This window comes from Myiozetetes cayanensis, unplaced genomic scaffold, assembly GCF_022539395.1.
Source record: "Myiozetetes cayanensis isolate MyiCay16 unplaced genomic scaffold, myiCay2020 scf5-8, whole genome shotgun sequence".
Lineage (NCBI taxonomy): Eukaryota > Metazoa > Chordata > Aves > Passeriformes > Tyrannidae > Myiozetetes > Myiozetetes cayanensis.
Window position 1 is genome coordinate 57,801,345 of NW_026087742.1, and position 25,216 is coordinate 57,826,560.

The 25,216-nt window shown below is 36.3% G+C and overlaps 1 protein-coding gene across 1 annotated transcript in view; it reads right to left on the reverse strand.

Moving 5' to 3' along the window:
• VWA8 (von Willebrand factor A domain containing 8) overlaps positions 1–25,216 on the reverse strand; it is a 179,620-nt gene that overhangs the window by 86,042 nt on the left and 68,362 nt on the right. The window contains exons 17-21 of the mRNA XM_050333094.1: positions 25,082–25,197; positions 24,044–24,150; positions 21,995–22,101; positions 18,135–18,206; positions 7,771–7,847 (exon numbers count right to left, since the gene is read on the reverse strand). Coding sequence (XP_050189051.1) covers positions 7,771–7,847; positions 18,135–18,206; positions 21,995–22,101; positions 24,044–24,150; positions 25,082–25,197 — 479 coding nt within the window. The remainder of the gene's footprint in view (positions 1–7,770; positions 7,848–18,134; positions 18,207–21,994; positions 22,102–24,043; positions 24,151–25,081; positions 25,198–25,216) is intronic.

Sequence of the window (25,216 nt, forward strand, 5' to 3'; positions counted from 1 at the left end):
ACTATTTATTCCAAACCTGAGCTACATAAGAATAAAGTACACACTACAAGATACAACATTAAAAGAAAATATTCTAGACATTCATGACTCAAAATCATGAGGTAAAATTACCTAGCCTTTTGTTTTGTGGCTGCCAACAAACGAAAACACATACACACACAACTTTGTTGTGTTCAATGGCTTCCTCAAATAAACCAGTGCAGCTACAGAGCACAACCTTCAAAAGTCCACTACAGTGATAGCTTTTCTACATCATTCATTTTTAAAAAGAGACCTGCTGAGCTATATCAGCATTTAAGTTGTTTAATGGGGTCCTACATTCTTTCAAGAGAAGATAATCAAATGCAATTCTGAGAACAGATGCAGTATAATTCTAGTATTCATCAATGTTTTGGGCAAAGGAAGCTTTTCCTTCTGAAACAAACTTTTTAAATTAGAATTTAAAAAATTGCAAGTCAGTAAAGCTGAAAGGGTAGTTTTAAATTATCTCAGCAGGGGAAACAGGTAATATGTGTGCTAAAAAAGAGGGAAAGAAAATTAAGATTTAAAGATTAATGGACAGTTTGTAGTAAGTATTGCTTGTAGGGACACCATAAGCTCATTTTCTTACCCCAAACCTCCTATTAATTTGATTGTTAAAGACCACAGCAAAATGATGTTTATTTTGAAAAGGATAACATGCAAACTCAGGTAATTTTTTGAAAGACAGACCATCAGATTACTGTAACTTATTAGGGAACTAGAAAAGGCACAACACAAAAGGTAATAGATTTTTAAAATGAACGCTGCATCAGTCACTAGAATAAACATAGTAAGTAACAGGAAGATGCCATATCATAGGCAAATTCTTTGAAAGAAAATGTAATAATAGGACATACAGAAGAAAGTAGTGTAATGACTTCTAAAATCATAGTAAGATTATCAGATAAAAAATAGAATTCCTATAGCAGTTAGTATTCTATTGACAGTGAGAAAAATCAAATTTACAAGAAAGCCAAATTGCTTTGGCATATATGTCACTGCCTAGAAAAGTGAAAAACAAGTTATCTCGACTTGTAAGAAAAGATATCACATGGAGAACTAAGACTTAACACGGTTAATTTATGGGCAAAACTTGTTATATTTAAAACTAAAGAAGAAAACTTCCTACATTCTCTATTTTTATGAAGAGGCATCAAATCATATTTATAAGCAGTTTTAACTTTTTTGACCTTACACAGAACAACCCTCATACACTGAAAAACATTCCCCTTTTTGTCATATGACTTTATGAAGATTCTTGTTTTAGTTTATCTTTTTTGATGTTAAACTAATTTCGTAAGAGATTATTTCCTTGATATACAGAAAGAGAACACTGGAACAGAACTAATCAATTCATGTCTTCTACAGATTCATTGAAGCTCTGAGCAGCAGAAAATCCATTCATAAGCCATCAATAAATTATTGATGTAGATTACACTGCAGATTACTCATCGAAGCCTTCTATTTCTGTAAGCCACCGCAATGTTGTTATGCAGATCTACATATTGAAAGCATTAGAGTTGAAGTTGACTCGTTTTACTTATCATGATTTCAGTGGCCACATCTGTAGTAGCTCAGAGGAGGGATCAGTTCTCCCACTAGCTAAGAGTAACGAAGTTCCCATTGCAACGGAAAAGGAGTGGTATTTTTCATTCCTGGACGTTTTCAATTGTGTAGAGGAATGCCTGTGATGAACTGTCTGCAGATGAGATGGTGGGCTCCAAAGTTTACATTTCCTACAGCTCATCTGTGGCCAATATAGCATGAAGCCAGAAGACATCTGAGAAACTTCTGCTGAACAACCACATTATTTATACACATTTTCATAAAAATAAATAAATTATCTAGAAGCTATCAAACAATCTCATCACAGAAACTGTTCTGAAAATGATGTTGAATTTGAAGCTGTTTCTTAATTCCCTCAACTTTAACTACTGTTCCATACTGGCACATTTGAGTTTCAGCTAAGGACAGTGCAAATGGACTCCCCACGTGGAACGACCACCGCTGGATTATGTAATGTTATGAAGATAAGACAAACTCATTTTAACTTCTTAACCCTAGAGCTAGGTAGGGTCATCAAGCTGCTATCTTGCAGAAATCGTTGCTAAATCCCAGAATTAGAGTGGCTGAGGTTGGAAGGCATCTCTGGATGTCACCTAGTTCAACCCTTCTGCTAAAGCAGGGCCACCTAGAGGCAAGGTGCTCGGGACTGTGCCCAGATAGCTTTTGAATATCTCAAAAAAATTAAGGAGTGTAATATATACCAGACTTTAAAGAAAAGGCATTGACAAGGAAAAATTAACATTGCGCCTTCCCAAACCTAGCAAATGTGTTGCTTGGACCACAGATGTTCTTTCTGCAACTCATTTTTTGTACAGGGACTATCAAGAGAGGGAGGCTTTGCTATCAGAGCAATTAGGAACACAACTCATGATGGCAGATGACAATTTCAGAGGCACCTTGCTCTCTTTGGCTACATGACTTACAACAAATCCAAATCCAGCAGAATAGAGAGGTGGCAGCTTTACACAGGTCTTGAGTTGACGTTATGTGTTCTCCATAGCATTTTTCCAGTTCTTTTTAGTTGCCTAAATTTGTATTTCAGAATTAATTACATGTAAATACTTTTTTCTTTTTTTTTTACCCTCTTGTATTAAAGTTTAACAGTGTATTTTGATGAAAGTTAAGATCAGATAACACCATATGACTCCAAAAACTTGATGCATATATATTAATACACATGCCTTTAGCATGTAAAACCTACCACATCATTTACATCACTATAAACTACCATAAAAAGTGAGTATCTGAATTTTACATTTTCCTAGTCAGAACCTAAGCTTTTAGCAAACTTTCTATCAGATGTCTCTTCACAACCAAAAAAACCAAAACTAACCAAAACTCCCCAAAACAAATAAAAAACAACAACAACCAACCAAACAAAACAAACCCCCTCAAAATCCCAAAACTGGAGCAATAAATCGATCACTGAACACAAAAGGATAAATGCTGTAGTTCTGTAACACAGTTTACACAATAGTAACTACAAGGAGAAGAAATCATTCTAATTGAAATATAAAAACCAGATTGAGAATATGACTTAATTCCAAATACATGCAAACTTCAATGTTTAAATGACAGATAAAGAACATTTTACTCCAGTAAAATCATTCTCTGTATGCAACTTGTTACTAATTTGATGATAAGAGAAGTAAAAGTAATCTTTTTTTTCTTTGATCACATCAAAGGAGACAACAGTTCAAAGTCCATGATACTTTCTTCTGACATTTTTACGCAGGAGAGCTGGGAGCTCACAGTTTTATATTTATCTATTACTCTCATCAGTGCTAAGAAGGATTTTATAGTCTTAACAGGGCACATGTTCTTGTCTGCATGTTCCCTAAAGTTTTACTTTTTTTTCTTCTTTCTGTGGAATCTTCTTGGTTTAAGGGACTTTGTAATTGAAAGCAAGATATTATCATGAGGGAAATAAAACCCCAAGATATCATAATAACAACAACAATAATAATAATAACAATCACCAAATATATAGTAAAAAATAAGAAGATATCCTCATGAGAAGAAGCAGAGGGACAGGTACTGATCTTGTCTTTCTGGTGACCAGTGACAGGACCTGAGGGAATGGCATGAAGCTGTGTCAGGGGAGGTTTAGGCTGGATATTAGGAAAAGGTTATTCAGCCACAGGGTAGTTGGGCATTGCAACAGGCTCCCCAAGGAAGTTGGTCACAGCACCAAGCCTGAAAGACTTCAAGAAACGTTTGGACAATACTCTCAGGCACATGGTGTGATTTGAGGTGGTTCTGTGCAAAGTCAGGAGCTGGCCTTCAGTGATCCTCTTGGGTCCCTTCCAACTCAGGATATTCTATGATTGTATGATTATGAGTTTCCATTAAAATCTTTTCCCTGTTTCAATGAAATACCAAATTTAACTTCAGATTTTGTGTAGAACCACTAGCAAATTCTTTCAGCATGATTCATGTGAGAGATAGTAAAAGTAGAAACAGAAAGGTTCAGAAATCGATGAGGCTTTCCAGAGTTCACTAATTTAGAAGCAACATAAATACTTGTGTTACATGTACTTGGAGAACATCAAAGTTTCTTACAGCCAGTTTCTTAGTTACTGGCTGCAAAACCAGTACATATTGAATTTCTATAAAGACCTCTCATTGGCTTGTGACTGCACAGGTCTCATATATTTTTACCTTTCTAGAAGCATGAGGAATGCATGCTCAAGGTGAAAGCAGTAAAACCCTGAAGTTTAATATTAGATAAGGTAAAGCTGCTGTTTACTCTGTAACATGTAGACAGCGTCCTGGGTGGACAGAATGGAGACAACCATCCCAGGAGGGTAAATAAAATTTAGGATTTCTCTGCTGGAACTTACTCTTATACGAAAGGAGTGACAGGGGACTTCTGGCAAATGAAAGTTCTTCCTTAACACAGAAAAGTAGTAAAATGCTTTGTAAGTGTAGTCTGAGAGGCTGTGCTGAGCCTATGCCTATTAACTTTTCCAGAAAGAGTTATTTCCCCGCAATTAATGCAGTGAGGGAGCTGGTCAACTCCTGATCAGCTCCAAATATTAGAAAGTATTCAAGAGGAAGCAGCCAATTTTTTTGACTAATTTTTCAGCAAACATTTTTCTTAATTTCTGTCATTATTGAATCTAATCATAGCTTCTTTCCATTAAAATTTTCTGCTTTATGGTACTAAAATGATTTATAAGTCTTACAAATTTCAAGAAAATTAAATTTTTCCATGAGGCGTTGTAAGAAAAGTTAAGGAAAAGGATTTATAACCTTCATAAGAAATTGAAACCTTCAGGTCAGGCTGACTCTTCCCATGTGAATCGGTTGCACAGCAAGTAAATACAGATGTCAGAAAGGAAGTTTAAGGAAAAACACACTATTTTTTCTGTCTTTTATCTCCTCTCATCATCTTTACGTATAAGACATAAAATGGGAGATTCTAAAATTACTCCTGGTAATAGCTCATTGCTAAGATAAACACTCCCTCCTTGAATGTCATTGAACATATGTAGAGTTAGATCAGTAGAATTCCTTACACTGTTTCAAGATAGCAAATAAACCCCTCAAACCAACAAAAAAATTACCCTAACCAAACAATCAACAACTAAAATCAAAACAGGTTTAACAGCATTTTTAGTTCTCTTATATTCCTGTTTTTAGTCAAAAGAGATGAGGTATTCTACACAACAGGGTATTTCTCTCTTATTTGCAAGCTATTGAAAGTAAATGTGGAATATCTTCATGATTCTGGCATTTAAATAGCATTTAAAGAAACATTTTTCAAAAAATGGCAATTAGATTCATAAATCAGAATGCTTCTGAAATTCAGTCTAGTTATTTTTGTCTATATTTGCTACTTTTATTTATTACATAACATTACATTTAATTAAAGATCTTCAGTATATTAATTTTAAAACTCTTCTCTCTTTCCACTGTTGCAGCTTCTTCTCTGGCTACAAGTTCATTATGGCCACCAATAAGAATATTTATAGCTAAGGATATATCTCTCTTCTCCACAACAGACATTATTCAGTTGCAACACCCATTCCATATTGGCATTACCATACATATGCGCCTATTACTCATTCTAGAGCTAACTGCATGAAGTGACAGTTGGTATGGACAAATTCAGGAACTTGTAATGTCAGTCATTTTCTGATTGATTCACCACCTCTTTGAAACTCAAGAGTCTCAGAATATGGAGCTGACAAGTGTACACTCATTTCCAGAGAGACTAGTTGAAGTGAAACTAGAGAGTCTGTAACCCAAAATTCAAGGACTAATGCAGTGCCATCTGTCAGACATATTTCTCTCAAATGGCAGAGAATGTCCACCTTCATCTTACAGGGAATCACCTCCACATTTTTCATGAAGAAAGCATTAAAAATCTCTCTTTCCCTTACAAGGTAATCAACTACAATGCATGCTCAGTTTCTCAGTATCTGTAATTCAGGTATATGAGCACCATTGAAAGTATTATATTTAGAAATACTTTCCTTGGCATGCTTAAAGGTACTAGCTAGGAAATCTGCAGAAACACATAGGGCTATCAAAGTGCACATTCCAGCATATTTTTTAATAAAATACTTCTATGCCATAAGCTACTGACTGAATTTTTCCCCACAAAGTATGTAACAGCTTACTAGTGAACTGTTTGGGTTTTTTCTGTAAACTTGTTCTTATTTTGTTTTGCAATCCAGAAGTCTGCACTAACAATATTGTAATCCTTGTTTAAAAGCCCTGTAAAGTTAAGCAAAGTATTATATAGACTGAGTTCTTCACAAAGAATTTCAAAATGCTACCCAGGAAATAGATTTCTGAAATTTCTGTATTCACAAGTTATTTTTGTAAGAATGCCCACCATTTTCTGCTTCATTTTCTAGTTCAATCTATCCTTAAAACACTACAATCATAAATAATGTTTTACAGAGACTATAGAAGGTTGTATTGACAAGACAATAAAAGCACATCTTTTTTCCTAGTGATGCATCAACTGGCATGCTGAAACTAATACATCCTACAGCCCCATCATCAATCCAAACATTGTGTATATATAATGTTCTCATGAGCTATCTGAATTCATATTAAAGCACTGTTCTGCCTGATCACATCTCACTGGAGAACACACAGAAAGAAAGAAATACTGCAATACTTTTTGAAATAATTGGGATTTGTAAAAAAATGTCAGTGTATTTTATCTATAAGGAGTGGGTGGCAGCTCCAAGTAGAGCAGACAGCAGGAAAGTTACCACAAAACTGAAAGTAAGAGGTCCACAAAGAAGTGATGGAAGTCTAGAAGAGGAAGCATAAAGGAAAAGAGCAGTAGAAAAGCAGTGAGATGGAGCTATCCAAGCATCGGGAATACAAGTACAAGACATTTGAAGACAAATGGGTGGGAAAGTGAAAGTGTTACAGAGACTGTTGTTAAAAGGCAAAATACCAAAGATCAATGTTTTTATTAGCACTATTTAAAAAACAGTGATAATGAAAGAAGAGAGAGTGATGAAGCTAGGAAGTTGAAGACAGAGAGGTAAAGACTAAAAATGAAGCTGAAATAGGATGCAGTTCAATCAAAAATGAGTCTTCTAGACATATTTAGTCTTTATTTCAATTTATTGGCTTCAAGCTCATGTCATAAAAAGCAGTCAGATAATTATTTCATCTTTTGAATTGTTTTCAATTGGTTTACTGTCTTGAAGTCCATTTTTTAGCTTGATGTAATTTTCTAATCCAAATGTTTATGGGTGAGAAAGAAATACATGCGCTTAGCACAAGTGCTAAAGGAAAAAAATTCAAAAAGCCTTTATTATGTAAATTTTTTTTTTCTAATGAATGATATATTCAAACAAGCACCTTTGAATTTTTCCCTCACACAATACCTCATGCGTAGGGAAATTTCTCCAGAAATGACAGCAAAATATATTACTCACTTCTTGAACCAAGTTAACATCAGTATGCTCTAACTTTTACTTCCTCTTACATTAAACAATGTGACTGCATTATGTTCTTGTACCCACCCCCTCCTCAACCTGTCAGCTTATTACCTCTGCCACACACATTCCTGTGGTCTTTGTGCCACTTACCATAACAGGGTCTTTGTTCAAACAGTAAGAATACATTACACTTCAGAAACAAGAGTTTTAAAACATTAGAAATTAGACTAAAACCACAAAAGATGAAAATCTAACACATTCTTACCTATGCAGCTGTAAATACTCTCTGGGCCTGTTTAGAAGGTGAAGGAATCTGTCAACAACCTTGTTTTTCCCAACACCCTGCAGTAAATAAATATAATATTAAGACATAACACAGATGTACACATTTAAGGGTTATAAACAAAGAAAAGATAACTTGGCAAAGCTGCTAAAATACTCTCCATATTCCTTTATAGGAAAGTACAACTTCAATCCACTTCAGAGAATTAATTCTGAGCCCAATTTAATGATATATGTTTCATTTTACATATATTTGCAAAATCCTTACCTGTCTTACTAAAAATAACCAGAGGTAGGATTGTATCCCTAGAGTTATGTCACACATGCTGATGCATCCTTTAACTAACATCAGTTTTTCCAACCTTTCTATAGGAAAAGGTCATTCCCGGTGCTTGTAAGAAACATCCTGTAACTGTCAAATGGAGTTTGGGCACAGCCTTGGTAATACTTGCTGACCCCATTTCACTGGAGTTATTAAAGACGACCCAGGTAGAATCAGAATTTGGTTGGAGATAAAATTAACTATGTAAGTGTCCTATTGCAGGATGTCTGCAATAGCAAGCTGCGCAAAATGATGACAATGGATTTATGAAGTGAATCAGGTGTTGCTAACACCCTGCTGTGCCCTGTAAAATCAGTTCAGGAGCTGGTATTTCTGTCCAGGCCTAACCTGGTCCCATGGAAGGAATTAGCAAACAGCATGAATTAGGTGTGTTGCTGGAGAACATCCTCCACTTCAGTCTTATCTTAAGAGAATCCAGGTCCTGTATTCAACTGCACTATGGAGATTCCCTGCAAAAGTAAATTTTATATCAGGTCTAAAATGCTAATGTTGATGCAGACCAACACACAGAAGTTCTCATCCTTCCTGCAAGGATGTGCCTGCATACCTGGGAGCTCAGAATGCCAGTGAGGTTGCCAAGGGTTGCAAAGGAAAAAGAAAAGGAATAAGTAGAAATAAAATCTCAATTGTAGTTCAGTCAAAAGCTGTTAGACAAGACACTGTCCCTCTGCTGAGATTCTCACTCTGACTGCATGAATGCATCTAGTGGTCCACACTAGTGTAAAGAAGATAAATATAACCCACAGAAAGATTAAAAAGATTAGATTAAACCAACTCAAGATTCCCTAATCTGTTTCACTTGGCACTGAAACAGAATAGGAGCATTCAGAGCTGCAAGTTATGGCATTTATGACAGTAAGTTCTAGCTGAATGATGGTAACTGCCAGCTGCAGAATTGCAAACTGTTTAAGCTTCTTAAAATGGGACCAAAGTCTCTCATCTGACTATATTTATGAAAATGGAGAATCATGCACATATGTGTAATAGCTGAAATCACAGAAGGAGAGTTCTCACCATGAGACCAGAGGAAAAAATACCACAGAGCAGACAAAAATAGAACTACCTAGATTCTGCTGCAGACTTGACTCCAGACAAGAGAGCCAACTCAAGTTAGTGCTCTGCCACATGCCTCCTCACAAACCTTCTTCCATCTGATTCTTCAGAAGAATCTACAGCTTTACACATAGGCATAGTAAGAAGCTGCAACACACTTAATATCTTTCACCAGTCATTTCTGAAAAGTGTCACTGGAAACAGTCCTCCACTGCTTTGAAAGGGGATGAACCTGTGGAACTTACAGGACATACCCATTTGGGGGGAAACATGCAAGTTCAGAAATTTTCTCAGAAGCATTAAAAGTAACCAGAAACAGGCTCAGAATCCCCTAGTGATGCACACAGTTTTATTCACATATGTTTCCTGCTACTTGCAGTCAGATACTTAAAATCATAAATGGGTGAATAAACAGGAATACTCCTAATGTCAAGCACAAAACACCCATGCTGAAAGCAGCTTCCTTTCCTAAGAGAGTTAATGATGGCTGGGCAGATGTCTGCACAGTTTCTGTACCAATCCCAAGAAGACTGCATATCCTATTTGGCTGCAGAGTGGGACTCCAGCCAGCTGTGGCAAGCACAAAGATGGTGAAATAGATCAACATATTGAATCAATGTAAAACATACTTAATATCAAACAATGTGGTTACTGTATTTTTTTTTTTAAATTGGCTTTCATGAGCATTAACTGAAAGTGCATGTGGCTTTTATGTTTATGATAGATTCTTAGAATTATGCCTGAAAAGAATGTTTTCCCAACTACAAAGTAACAGATTTTTTTCTTCCTCTCCCATTCCAATAGAAAGAGGACCATGCTTTTGTATATTTCTATTCATGTTGTTATCACCAAGGGTATTAAGAGGAGAGCACCTCACTTCTAAGAACTCTCAGAGGACACAGGCATGGTGGAGGACCACTGTGGAGGAAGGGAAAGAGCACAGTTACTAAAGTGACACAGTGATGTCAACGGGAGCTATGCCATGACCACATCTCAACCCTTTCTTCATTTTTATTTGTGTATCTCGCCAGACTCTCTGCACAGTTCCTTTTACTTAATTTTAAGTATACCTCAATTTCAGAACATCATACATTTTTTAAAAGGTGCATGCAGTATTCAAAAGCCAAAAGGCATTCCCACCAGGTTTTAGCTATTATAAACATGTTAACATTGCCCAACTTCTAGGTTGAACTGCTTCCGAGAGTACATTGTGTGCCTTCACAGAGGCTGTGGTGTACCACATAAAATCCTTGGCTGGCAAGAATAGCTGGAGCAAAGTTCATGTCAAAGCTTTTTTGATTCCATCCCTCTACATTCCTACTTCATAACAAGTTACCACTTCTCTTTGTCTTGGCTACTCCACTGAGAAGCCACAATATAGTAAAAAGGAAGGAAGAGACCAAAAATATTCAGAAGGCTCTTTAGCACCACTAAGGAACTGCAAAAAAAGAGTTTGGATGAGTTTGTTCCTTAAGTCCTGTGCATCAGTGTAAGGCCCAGAAAAGCAGGTTTATTCCAAATTCACCTGACATCCATGGGATAAAGAATATGCCTGGTAGTCTTCTTCAGGTGGACAAGAACTGTGGAAAATGATAAACCATTTTGGGGAAAAAAAAAATCTCTGAAATGATTTACTGGCACCTAAGAAAGGAGAATTTATAAAATTGCAACAAAGTCATCGTCTTTTCCCCTGCCTGCCAGGGATCATCAAACTGTATCTTCTGGACATCCACACAGACAGCAGTCAACTATTTAAGCAAAAAGAATCAGAACTACCTTTCATTTGAACATACTTAAAGATTGAGTTGAACTTGGACTGGATTTAGAACATAATCTCAGGTAATTTGCAACTATTGCAGCCTAAGGTAACATTCAGAGGACAAACCAGTTTGCCATTAACACTTGCTGTATGATATTTAAATATGCACTATTGCAGTTACTTAATTTAACAGAAATATAAACATATGCTAATTAGAGAGAAAATAACATCTGTGTTGGTGTTTCAGCTGAACAGAACAAAAATATTTCAGAAAGCAAATATTAGACAATTTTTATTCCATCAGACATATGGGACAACTGAAATAGAAAAACGAGAAGTAAATATCTGCACTAATGAATAACAAAAGAGAAATTATGCAATCAGAAGAAAATAATCCCTTAGTTAAAAATTCTTCTAATTGGCAGTGTAAACACTTGCTACCAAGGATGAAATTACTTAATCTTCTAGCAGTAACTGCAGTTTCAAATATAAACAAGGTTATTACAGGTCCCAGGAGGTATTTTGCAATTCAGGACACAGATCTCACAGTAGTGGGACAAACTTATCCCCTGCGCAGCCCAAATAAAGTAAATAAAGTTATAGTCTAAAAGAACTGGTCCCAAGTTTTTGAAATTAACAATTTGCCTCTTAGGGAAAAATAAAATTTAAGCCACACTGCCTCAGTTTTAGTTTCTTCTAAATGATTTTCAGATCATACTGAAGCAGCTAAAGAGGTTGCCATGTTGTGCTCTTCAGTACTGCCCTTCAGCTGAAACACTGCAATCACACCTTCTTCACCTTGGTGCACAGCCATCCTGCATAGCAGAGCACCTGTTTCATTACAAAAAGAATGAAACTAATTTTAAAACTGTTAAAAAAGCAGTTTATCACTTTCTCACCTTAGGAAATCTTATTTTACAATTAATCTTAAATTTGCATTATTAGGGAATGAAAAATAAATTTTGCTTATCATTACATTTTAGTATCCAGAACCCTCAAGTTAGAGTTCTCAGTTTCTGACTGCACAGAAAGTGTTGCATTGACAATGTCATTATCACAGAAACTTACAGATGAACAATAAAAATATTCAGAAAATGAAAACACTTTTGCTAACGTGCAGTTTCTAACACTGGGTCTGGCACCAAACCACCTTTCATGGCCTCAGTTTGCCTACTTCTGCCAGCAAAAACATTTGCAATGCATGCATTTTGGTTGAGGCTACAATTTTCAGAACAGAGGATTATATTTCTGGTTTTCTGAAAAAATGTACTGTTATCAGCAAAGCAACAAGCAGCACCTATACAGAATTGTTTCACACACTCCAGGTGCTATGAAGCCCTGCTTGGAAAAAATGTGAATAATGCAATTTAATAACTGCAGAAGATGTATCACCAGCAGACACAAGACATTGCTACCAGAGGACCACCGCAATCGACCCTGTCACTGCTACCTTGTTCGAATCTTAGCAACAAATTAAAATACTTGTGCAAAAGCAGAGGTGGTTTTAAGTCTTGCCCCAGCTGCAATGTACATCTTTATCAGTCACAACAGCAAGTGTTCTGTGGTTCAGTATCTCACTTTTTTATTGTGAGTTTTTCATCCGGGGCATGCAAAAATTATGGTGACAGAAAAATAATAAGATTTCACCATAAGAACAAATAAACTTAATTCCCTGATAGGAATCATGAATTGAATGCTTTGGATACATCTTTCACTACAGGTCTAGATAAGCTGGTAGAGTTTGTCTTTTTCTGTCTTAAAGTACAACTTTCAACCCTGAGCCCTGTCAGGCTAAATATAATCTTTACATTTCCAGTGAGGTAAGACAACTGTGGTTCAGTGGAGAGGAGCATAGGAAAAATTTATAATAGAAAGAATTTGTGTGAAAAAACATAAAAAAAAAAATTGATTCTTTTTTAATTCTGGTTTTGCCATTTAATGTGTATAAGCAGAAATCAATCCTGTAAGTAGAGACACATTTAAAGAGGATGCCTATTCTCATACGTGCACATACTGTCATGACTGTAGCAAGTAAAAGAGAAATATTTTCTGAGTTTTCCACAACTGTCATACCTAATTCTGTAGACAAAAAATATCATAGCATCTGACCCAATTTAGCTCATTTGGAGCTTATTTTCTCCATGCCCATAATAATAATAAAAAATTGGTTTAGAATAGTACATTCCAGCCTTGTAGAGAAAACTGTCTATCTTATACAAGTTCAAGCAGGAAAACAAGGACCATTATTTCCAGAAAAGTTAAAATGCCAAAGCATTTGCTTTTTCAAGTTTTCTGATAACTGATATTATTACACTCTTAGTTTGTACTTAATTCAATTTAACAATGAGTTAAGAATAAGAGTGTTATATTAGAAGGAAAGATCTAGTCAAGCATGTAATTTTAAATATCTTTAGGAAAGACTCAATAGTTTTTCCTACTAAGTTCTTCAAGAATAAAATAAATTCCTAGTGGGAGTCCAAGCATTCACGTAAGTTGATCTCTCAGTTAAAGAAAGGTAGCAGCAAGAATGAAATTACATTCTTCTATCAGGGAAATAAATTGGCAAATGTGCCAGAAGGCTGTTACATTTCTAAGTTCTTTTAATGACAGAATGGTTGGGATTGGAAAGGGCCTCTTGAGATCACCCCCTTGGATGGTGGTGGTTCACCTACAGCAGGTTGCACAGGCTGTTCAGGCAGGTTTTTGGTATCTCCAAAGAAGAAGAATCCATGGCCTCTCTGGGCAGCCTGTTTCAGTGCTCTGTCACCCTCACAGTAAGGAAGTTCTTTCTCATATTCAGATGGAACTTCCTGTGTTCCAGTTTGTGTACATTAACCCTTGTCCTATCGCTGGGCACCACTGAAAAGAATCTGGCCCCATCCTCTTGACATCCGCCCTTAAGGTATTTGTATGCATTGATAAGATCCCCTTCTCCAAGCTAAACAGGCCCAGCTCCCTAAGCCTTTCCTCATAGGAGGGATGGTTCAGTCCACTGATCATCTTCACAGCCCTCCGCTGGACACAGTAGTCGTAATTAATGCATTTGTGACAGTCTACCTACTGTGGGCTCACATCAACACTTCTGCTAACTGCTTTCAAAGATTTTGTTGTGGTCTTCTTTCAAATTATTTGCAGTATTTATCACCTTTCTAGAATTCTTTGTTCTACTTCTGAACAGCTCTTTCAATAAATTGTAGCAACAAAACAATGCCAAATAAAATAATTCAATTTTGCTTAAGATGTTGTTGGGTGTTTTAGAATTTCAAAGCAATAAACTAATTCTGAAATGAGAGGTCTGTGAGCCTTCTCTATCCAGAAGGCCACAAATCCCTTGTAACTATAAATATTTTGTTTGGTATCTTCAAAGACTGCTGATGGTAGCCAAGACCTCACCTATGACTAATAAAGGTGAAAACATCCAACACATCTCTTTACACAACTTCCAAATGCAATAATTTGGGAAATGTTATATTTAACATTTAAAATTGTGAGACAAAATAAAAGCGTTTCAGCCACTGCTATTTTCCAACTTTTTCCACGTAAACGAATTCTGGTTATTAACATAGTTTCTTTCATATTTGCCAAAGAAAATCCAAGTTCAAGACAGTAAAAGATAGCAAGTAGTGGCCAATCCACAACCTGCACAATGTCCATCAGGAACAATTTCTCAAAAACACAGCCTAAAAATTTTCCTCGGTAATAAGAATCAATACTCCAGTCTGTCTTATAAGCCAGACTTCTCGCAGACGCCACTGCAAGAGCTATATGTAATGACTGAAAAAACAGTCACTGCAAAGTTTGGAATAAGTAAGCTTTACAAAACAGGGCTCCTGCTGTTCTTTGCCTGTTGGTGTGAAAGTAATAAGCAGCTGCTTACTCTCAGCCAAAGAAGAAGCTGCTGTTTAGTTGCTTTGAGAAACTATAGACGGTCATTCACTCTCAGACTACAGGTTCATTCAGCAAGCAGTATCAGAAGCCACATTTGAAGCACTGGCATGGTCTTTACCTGGAAGCTATTTCACAGCTGAAAATTCATTTCTATCCACTGAACTCAAAGAAGCACATTCCAGTTAGCATCTAAAGGAAATCAACAACCACTGTAAACAAATACTTAGACAAAGCCACATTTCATGTACTACATTTATGTTGGGCCATACAAGAGCCAGGGAACACATATGAATGAAGTGTTGTAATTTACTTTAGAAGCTGAGCACTTCTAAAAATACCTGTTGGTATCTAACACTTCTCTTCAAATTCTCCTCAGTTTCATTAAGAAATCCAGTCCCTAACATCCACCAAGATAACTTAATTCTAATTCACTGAATTTCAAAGTAAATTCACTAACTGTCAACGTCTGTATCTTGAAAAAAGTCTTGGTAAAAAAACTCTCATCAGTCAGATCTTAACTAAAAAGAATACACAAGAGACCACAATTACATTATTTGAAAAGAGAGAGGTCATAAGGTAGCAGGAATTTTGATTGTGTACATGTGTTATGAAAATAAAAGAGGCAGAAGTGGAAAACCACATTTAGTCAACTAAACGAAACCAAACCCAAACTCTAAAAGAAAGACTACTTGCACAATTATATCACATTTGAATGGAGATGCTCACTTCCACAGTCATAATTTTGAAGGACCAAATTATGTCCTAAGGTATACGCCAACTCATTTAAATATCTCGGAAATTTCACAAGCATTCAAAGGGATGTTAGTCATATGTTTTGAAACACCCAGGTTCACAGTATTTGAATTGTCAGTTATTACACTGAATTTCCATGATTCATTTATTCACCAACATGAAGTTTAACAGAAAGGAACTCAAAACAGTACTTTATATCTCCACAAAATCATTATACTTTTCTTCCAAATGTGAAGCACAGGTACACAATGATGTATCAAGCAGCAACAAAACCCCAACATCTTATATGTATCAAACTGTTAAAAGTAACTGAACAGAAAATAAGAATCCTATTTTTTAATTATTTGCTTTACAAAAAGAGGATAAAAACTCTAATATCTTCAACGGGGAGTTATCTGCACATGCAGCATGAAAGTGTAATTGATGCAATATGGTTGCTTTTAAAGTACATGAATGTAATTCCTCACAAGCTGCACAAATTTACAGTAATATATTTAAGGAATTAGCCTAGCAATTTCTAAATGGTTAGTGATCATTTCCAAGAAATCAAGAATGATTGTCGTGGTCCTAAAAGATTGCAGAATGGCAAATACAGTGCTTCAAACTTAAAAACAGCATTTCAAAAGGAAAAGGTCTGTTGGCCCTTCCTTAGTCACACATAAAAACAGTGGAACAAATTAGTAACGAGTAAACCTGGAAGTACTCAAAAGTATGTTAGCAATTAAAACCCAAAACCTTTATTACTGATTTGCCAAAGAGAAATCACAGCAAACCAACTCATTTTCCAACTTAATGGTGCAGCTGAGCTGATACCTAGAATCAAAGCAATATGTTCCAATACTTCAACCCAGTCAAATCTCTTAAGACTGTTTTCAATTAGAGATTCAAAAGCTTGGGGAAAATGTTACACACATTAAAGATGAGAATACCACTGCTGGAAAAATACCTTATATCCTAATAACTGTACTCATATAGTCTTTGAATATTTTCTGCCAAATGAGCCCTGACTGTATCATTGGGCTCTGCAAGCTCTTCCCCCCTACACGTAGGGTTCTCCTTGCCAGTGTTGAAGGTCAGTTCTGACAAGGTGTTCCTGCCTCACGGGGATTCCTTTTGTCCCCCATGCCTTGGGAGGTGCATTTACCCTCAAGCCCTTTCCTTGGTTCCTTCCCAAGCTACACTGTGGCAATGCTGTGCCTGGCCCTGTACCTTGCCAATCCCAACCTGGACCTGCTGACTTGAGTTCCCAGCTTGACCGCAGACCTGCCTCATCCTCATGGACCTGTCTGGCAGCCACCAGGCACTTGGGTGATCATGGCTGCTATTCCCAGACCTATTATTTTTGCTTGGACAGTGAGGGACTGCAAAACTTGTCATTAAGGACACTGTCCCTGCCTCCCTTCTCCTGTGATTCAGCCCACCCCTGCTATTCCTTGGCAGCAGGTTCTGCAGGCAATCTGTACTATGTAACATTTTCAATACCAACTCAGAAGATGGCATAGACAGCACTGTTTATGAAACAGAATAAATAGATCTTGTTTCACTTATGAAATACATCAATTTCTATTTACAGAAAGATTAAACCTTTTGGGAGAAGCTGGCATCATCCAGCAAAAGTCTACAGAGGTTTCAAGTACACCATCTTTGTAAATTCAAGTTGATAACAAGGATGCTAAACAGATGAGACCATATATTTTAATACATGCAAACTAATAACAATTAGCATTTTATATTCCTTGCTGTGGAGGTTAGATCATTAGTGCCTTGTGTTAAACTTTTTCTAAAGGCCATTACAAAACAAAAAGAAAAACATCTGTTAAAAAATTATCATATCCTTGCTAAGGAAAAGCTAAGCTAAAGGAAGATTATTTTATGGGGGAAAAACCAATCTGGTGAATAAATAAATAAATAAAAGAAGTATCTTTCAGCAAAGATACTAGCCAAAGATTTAGATAACACTTATGTGCACACCTCTTATCTACTGAAGATTTTAAAGGAAAGCTTTGATACACAGCTAAAAAGGATAACCAAAGCCATTAACTGAAGATTGTAATGATGTTACATATAAATATTATTGTGTCAGGGGAGATTTAGGTTGGACATTAGAAAAGCGTTCTTCACCCACAGGGTGGTTGGGCCCTGGAATGGGATCCCCAAGGAAGTGGCCACGGTACTATGCCTGACAGAGTTCAACAAACATTTGGAGAATGCTTCCAGGCACATGGTGATTCTTGAGGCTGTCCTGTGAATAGCCAGAAGTTGAACTTTCATGATCCTTGTGTGTCCCTTCCAACTCAGAATATTCTGTGATTCTGTGATGAATGTTTTGACTTTTTACTCTGATAGCCATGTAAAAAACATTTAAGGTATTTACATTTTCCAGAGATATGTGCCCATAAAACCCCTGGACACTATTAGATAAAGAATTAAAAATCGGGTCAAATATCTCAGGAGTAGAAATGAATGCAATTTCAGTGAAGCGAAACAGAGATTTAATTTCATCATTAAATAACGAGTTTGTTTCACACATTGTAAGAGATGTTTAACTCACCTGGTTGCCAACTAAAAGAAGATGTTCTCCCAGCAGAAAGTCTTTGAGCATATCTTCCATTACCATCATGTGCTAGAGAAACAAAAACACAATTTTCATCCCTGTTTTTATGCTCTCACGTTTATGCATTCACTAATGACAGCAGTACAACAGGAACTTTACCTACAGGATTTGGTTCCAAAAATTTTTGAACTTTATACTTAGAGCTACCTATTTCATAGCAAGAGTCTCTCAGCCAATAATAGCAGAGGCAATATATCCAGTGACTAAAACAATGACACAAAAATATTAACTCCCCACATTTATGTCCTCTGCTGCAACTGATTGTGGGTGCCTGATTTCTCTAAATGTATTTAACTCTCTGTAATCACTCCTTGTATGTTTTCTTTTAGCCTAGCTGAATGCTTGTTACCAAGAGTGTAAGAATTTTCTTTTGTACATGCAAATTTTCCAGCAACTGTACTTGGAGGAAGCAAAACATATCCTAGTGAAATATTAGAGAAACCAAACAGAGAGAATAAAAGACAGCTGATACGTAAATTATACACATATATTTTATTAAAGATTAAACAACAGGTCTAACTTAATGAAAAATACACTTTTTCTATTCTAATAAAATTTTATTTTCAAGGAAAACTATATGTGCCTAATTATTTTAGGTACACTTTTGTTAATTATTAATTTATATGTGCCTAATTGAAGCCGAAGTGCTTGAGGTGTATTTTTACATATATTTTATATCATAAAAGGTAACCTACACTGTACCTCATTTAACCTTATCTTGCTCCTCACAAATAATTTGTTTAAAAGGATCAAAACGATTTAAGGATAATGTGGCAATGCAGACTACTTTACCCGCAATAAAGTCGTGTGTATATCTCCAGTGTATCTAGTAAAAATAGGTCATCTGTAAGTAGGTCAGTCAACCTACTTAGAGAAATGAATGCTTTCCTTTAAATAAACATATATTTTTTCACATTATCATCTCATCTCTAGTACTTGATTAAAAACCAAAATAATTAAAATTCAGTAGCTTGCCTGTAATTTCTGAGCATAGAAATGCTCAGTTTCTATGTGAAAGACATTTTATATTTCCAAATCTCTCTAGAACACAGGGTGGGGGTGGGTAAAGAAACTCTTGTAAATCCAGTGCAATACCACAAAATCCTAACAAGGCATGTCAAAAAACTACTGAATATTCAATTCACGATTTAAAAAGAGTACTTCAAGGCAAATTATTATATTTTCTGGCATGTGTATACACTGGACATTCATAACTGATGAGAATAATTTTGACCAGATACAGGATAAATTCTAGGAAGTCAGTTTACCACACACACTGATTGCATTTTTTATCTTATTGCTAGGGTAAAATACATCCTTCTGATGACTTCTTTTTTAATCCTAAATTGAATAAATACGCATACATTACGGTTTCCCTGCAGAGCACCTTAGCTACAAGACATACTATGTATAGATATTCCTTCTTTTCTTGGTTGTTGTTGGTTTTTTGTATGGTTTTTTTTGGCACCAGGACTTAAATTATCATTGTATTACGATGCATGCAGACATTTAATATTAGTTACTTACACAAAGGACTTGTAAGTAGACCCATCAATATTGTGTCACCTTTCACCTTTATTCATCTGTGCTCCCCAACACCTGGCCTGAAAATGGCATTTGGCCTATTACCTAAAAAACTATTTCCATCCTTGTGCCCTTTGTTGTGCACCAACAGCAGTGTTCCACAGCAATATCAAATTTCACTGGAACATGAATTGATTCAAGACCGAACATAGAGAGAAAAAAACTATACGTTTCATTACATGGTGCAGCATTGCAAAGGGCTGAAGACACATCTTTTTCTCTGTCTCAGTTTATTTCTGTGGTTTCTAGAAAATGGAGATGAAGTACTGCACTAAACTCAAATGAAATTTGTTCTCCAGCAGGTTTTGGTAAATGATCATTACAGCACCGGAATGACTGAACTACAAACTAGCAACAGAATATAAGAGCAGAATTCGTTTAGAAATGGGAACAGCTATCCTGACTGGTATTTGGTTGCTGTTTCCTTCAGCATTTAGAGGGCATGGCTACCAGGGACAGATAGAGCAGGACATTATCTGCAGCATTTTTAACAGAGGTTCCCTAAATAACATCTGAACATGGGTTGTTTACAGTTTTCTGAAGCTATAAGCAAGAAGATGGAAAAAGCAGTGCAGATGTAAGTTCTGCTAGCAGAACTCAGGATCTCATTTCCCACAGGCTCAAATTATGTAATTTATCGAAATGGCAACACAGAATAAAACCTCACACGAAATGTTAGTGGGGAAGATGAAGAAGTCTGTCATCTGTTCCCCTTGCATGGCCTGTCATCACCTTCAGTAGGTGACACCCATGTAGCATAGTCTTTCTGTGGAGAAATTGCAAGCGAGGTAGGAAAAAAGAATAGGAAAGGGAAAGTAAGCAAATCCACACCAGCTCCCTAAATAAAAAATATTTGACAAGATCACACTATGAGAGTGGTCTTACAGTAGCAAAATATTCAAAGGTAACCCAGAGGGTCAATCTCTTTCTAAGGATACCCTGTCTGACAGTTCTGAGGCTTCCACGCTAGAAGGAGAAGAAAGCTGCTGTACGCCTACCTCTATTAAAGGGATGTGGGGGAAACAGAAACCAAAAAACCCACAGTCACAAAGCCCTTCCTTTTCCTTTCATTCACGAATCACTCTCAGTCTTCACCACTACTAGGAACCAACTCATACTAATGACTAATTAATAAATAAAAAATTAATAAACTAATTAAAAAGACATAATTAATAATCCCAGCTAATAACTAATTTGTTTTTCAAACATGCAATGCTAATCCTGTTGAAAGGGAGTGTACTGGGTCTGGCTGAGATGGAGTTCATTTTCCCACTGCAGCCCTCACAGTGCTGTGCTTTGCTTTGGTACCTAGAAAGGTGCCGACAACACACCAGTGTTACGGGAACTGCTGAGCAGAGCTGGCACAACATCAGCACTGTCCCCAACATTCCCCCCCATCAGTAGGCTGGGGATAGGCAAGATCCTGGGAGGGGACACAACCAGGTCAGCTGACCCAAACGAACCAAAGGGATATTCCATACCATATGACGTCAGCTCAGATATAAAAGCTAAGGAAAAGAGAAGGAAGTGGAAGGCAGTTGATGTTTACAACATTTGCCTTCCCACTAGAAGTGCTTCCTGGGAAGTGGCCAGAGATCACTTGCTGATGGGAAGTAGAGAATAAAAGTATTGGTTTTTTCTCTTTACCTGTGCATGCCCAAACTTTCACTTTCGCTTTAGTAAAATGCCTCATCTCAACCTGAGAGTCATTTTCCAACTTATTTTCTCTCCCCTGTCCAACTGAGAAGGGGGAGTGATAGAGAGGTTTGGTGGGCACTGGGCATCCAGCCAAGGTCAACCCATGACAGAGAGGTAAAACTTCACTCAAAAGGCCTGTAAAACACAGTCTCAGGATGCAATCAACAATCCAGTTCTAAGAGTGGGTCAGCCCAGCAGCAGCAAGACAAAAGTAAAACCAGTCAACACAACATCCGATCAAATAATTCTGAATAAAATTCAGCTCAGACTCTGTTACTTCATATTTTATGAATATTCAATACGATGGTTGTAATCTCTTCACAAAAGGATGAAAAGACACCTGAAATGACCACCAAATGCTGTGAGAAAAATCTAAGCCTAAAGAAACTACTTCAGAAATATATAATTAAAATTCAGTTAGTATGTTATGTACTATACATATGTGTACACACATAAGTATAGCACACATTTAAAAAAAAACATTTGTAACTCAGAAGTCAGAGATTTGTACTTACTTGTGCATTTTCATAAAACAAAACATCAGGCACTTTCATTTTCTCAGCTGAGTTATAAATTGGCATTGTCACAGACCCTATCTTCAGAATCCCGTTATTTATTTCACCTGGACATTTTTCAGGAAAAAAGCAAATGTGTTACTTACAACATCCTCTAAGGAGACATGCAATCAACGCCCAATATTCACAAGTTACGATTTACAAATTTTAACACAGCTAAAATTTTAACACTGTTAAAATTTTTGATTTCTGCCTGAAGAAAGAGAATGCTTGGAAGAGTATCTGTTAACATGAGGTTGCATTATCATGAATTTGAATTCTCTTTAAAACAGCAAAGAAGTGTATTACAATAAATGACGAAAAAGTGATCTTAGGGGAAGAGTACCATAGAGAAATAGCAGCAGTTGTGACTGCTGCCTTGGTTTAATTTCACACTCTCACTGTGTTATTGGAATATCACCAGTACTGTTAGGCTACATTTCCTCAATCCACAAGTTTTCTCACTCTCATTCTTCCTACTCTCTTCTCCTGTCCCACTGTGGAGTGAGGTGTGAAGGTGAGTGAACAGTTGCCTGTGTGGGTGGTGGAGCCAACCCGCCACAAGAAGACAGAGCCTCTGTTGATTCTCCCTTTCAGCATTGCATTTCTGCTCAAATGGGTTAATGCCAGAACACGTCACGTTTATCAGTTTGGTGAAAACTGGCTAAATTTGTGCTAGTTAAAATAAACTTTCAACTAAAGCTCTGAGAGAAAAAGTAGATTAGAAAAATTTCTTAGAGCAAAAGAACCATAAATTCTGTCTTTAGGAAGCTGACACCTAAGTGTGTAAATAATAATCTATGCAATAAAAACAGTAATAATTTTTCTTGCTACTAACTTCCTAATCTTGTATGGTGTAAAACTGAAAATAGCCTAATTTCTAGAAAGATGTTTTTAGTTGCTCACCTTTATGGCACGAAACAGGGAAGCACAGAAAATTCAAGGTAGCATCACACTACTAGCAAGAGTTCAAATAATACATATAATACTACATAGATGGCTGCATACTCATATATGCATATACATATACATATGGCTGTACATATACATTATACTGTATATAACAGAAACTTTAATATATACATTAAAATATCTCTGCATTTACATATATACTTTTATATATACACACACACAAATAAGTCTATACAAACAGAATCCACATGAAATAAAAGCAAATATGTGTTTACCATTGCAAAGACCTAACAGCAAAAACACAGAAGTCAAATATATCACAGAACTAATGACACACATATAGAAGAATGAGAGCAGAGATAACACTGGTGAAGCAGAGTAAAGGAAACATTTAGTGAATGGAAAATGGCAAATTACAGTGTGCTGCCTGACAGAAGATATGAAAAGATAGCTAGCTAGCATGAAGGGGGTCATACATCAATGACAAAGCAGAACTGAGAAAAATGGCAGAAGTAGAAATACATGCATAGCTCTGAAGGCTACTACAAATGAATACAAGTTGGATGAGCTAAAGAAACAAAGATCTGCTTGATAAAGGTGACATGTAACAACCACAACAATTTAAAGTGAATAAAAAGAAGAGAAACTAACAAAGAAGTGTGTGCCAGAATGAAAGCAAATCATAGCACAAAATTACAAGAGTCTCAATGAGAAAAAGTCAGATTTTAACATGGGAGAGAAAGAAGCAATGTAAGAAAACAGAACTGAGAAATCTTAAGATCAAACCAAGGCTGTAACTGTACAGAAGACTAGCTATCAGTAATGAAAAGAAAAGAAAAAGTAGTACTAGAAAGGCTGAGACAATGGATCTTACAGGCTGAGAACACTTAAATATGATTGAAAACAAAATTCCATGAGCTGAGAATACAGCAGACAATACAAAAGTATGACATTGAGAGCAGCAATTCATTCCACTGAACAAAGTCAGGATACAACTGAAGCAAATTACACTTAATTTTGAGGATAATTAGTAAACCTTTTTATGTTCGACAATCTAAGTAACATTCATGAAGAGCAGGAAAGATAGCACAATCTTACATGTGTAATCCTTTTCCTCCAGTTTCTTTGTTTTATCTGGACTCGTTTCAATACCAGAATCCTGAAGATTTTTATGTAAAGCAGATCTGGCGAGATTTGGTAAAAACCTAAAAGAAGAGAAATAATAGGGAAGTTGCATTTTAAGTGGGTTTTTTTTTTCCTTTTTAAAGTTTCCATCATTTTCTGTAATCTAAAGATTAAATCTGACAATTTCCCTGCAACTCCAAACCCCAAATATCTATTCCTTTCACATTCAAATAATCTTCCACATTTCACCTATCCCCAAGGAGAGGAATTGAGCTTCTTTCATAGGCAGTGAACCACGTTTGTGGCTGCATGCTCATTTTGAAAGGCTTTGGTGTTATCAAATATTTCAATATTTGTAATGTAGGATAGATTAAGACTGTAGGCATGTAATGTTCTCATTCTGCTGCCAGTAAGACCTACAGTAGAACTAATGTTTTTTCAGAAATACCTTTTCTCTTGACCCAGTTGACTTGGACGTCAGGTTCCAAAGAGAAAGAGTGAGCTCTGAGGTGTTCAGAACCAGGCCCTTTCAGTTTTCCAAACCTTTTGATAATAACAATTTGCTTTCTTTTGACAAGAGGGGAAAAAAACCACACCAAAACCCCCACCAAATTGCAAGCAAACCAAAGCCCACAAAATAAAAACCAAACCAACAAAACTCTAGATGTTCCTAACTTTTCTAGATACGGTTTTTAGAACTGAAACCAACTCTCCACAAAACATCAGTTATACTAGATATTAATATGGCTCTGCTTTGAGTGTTTTGGTGATAATGGTAACCTAATTTATATTATGCAATGAAGTATCTTCATAAAGGTGAGAAAAGAGTACAAAGTCCTTTCTACTTAACTTCTAGTTTTGAATATATCACAGAAATATTTTTAAAGAAATTACAGACTTCAGGGAACAAGACAGCAATTGTATTATCTATTAAAATGCATTAAAATCTATCTTGAATGTTAGGAACTGACCGAGAAGCTCTCAAACTTCCACCAAAACTAAGAGTCCTACCTGGAAAGGCAGGCTTTATTAACAGCATCATAAAGGCTTTCATCTGGATGTTGTGACAGTCGACGACAAATTCGCAATAGTTGTCGAGTAGATAAATTTGAAGCCAGTGACTGTGCCTGTCAAAAAATACAAGAC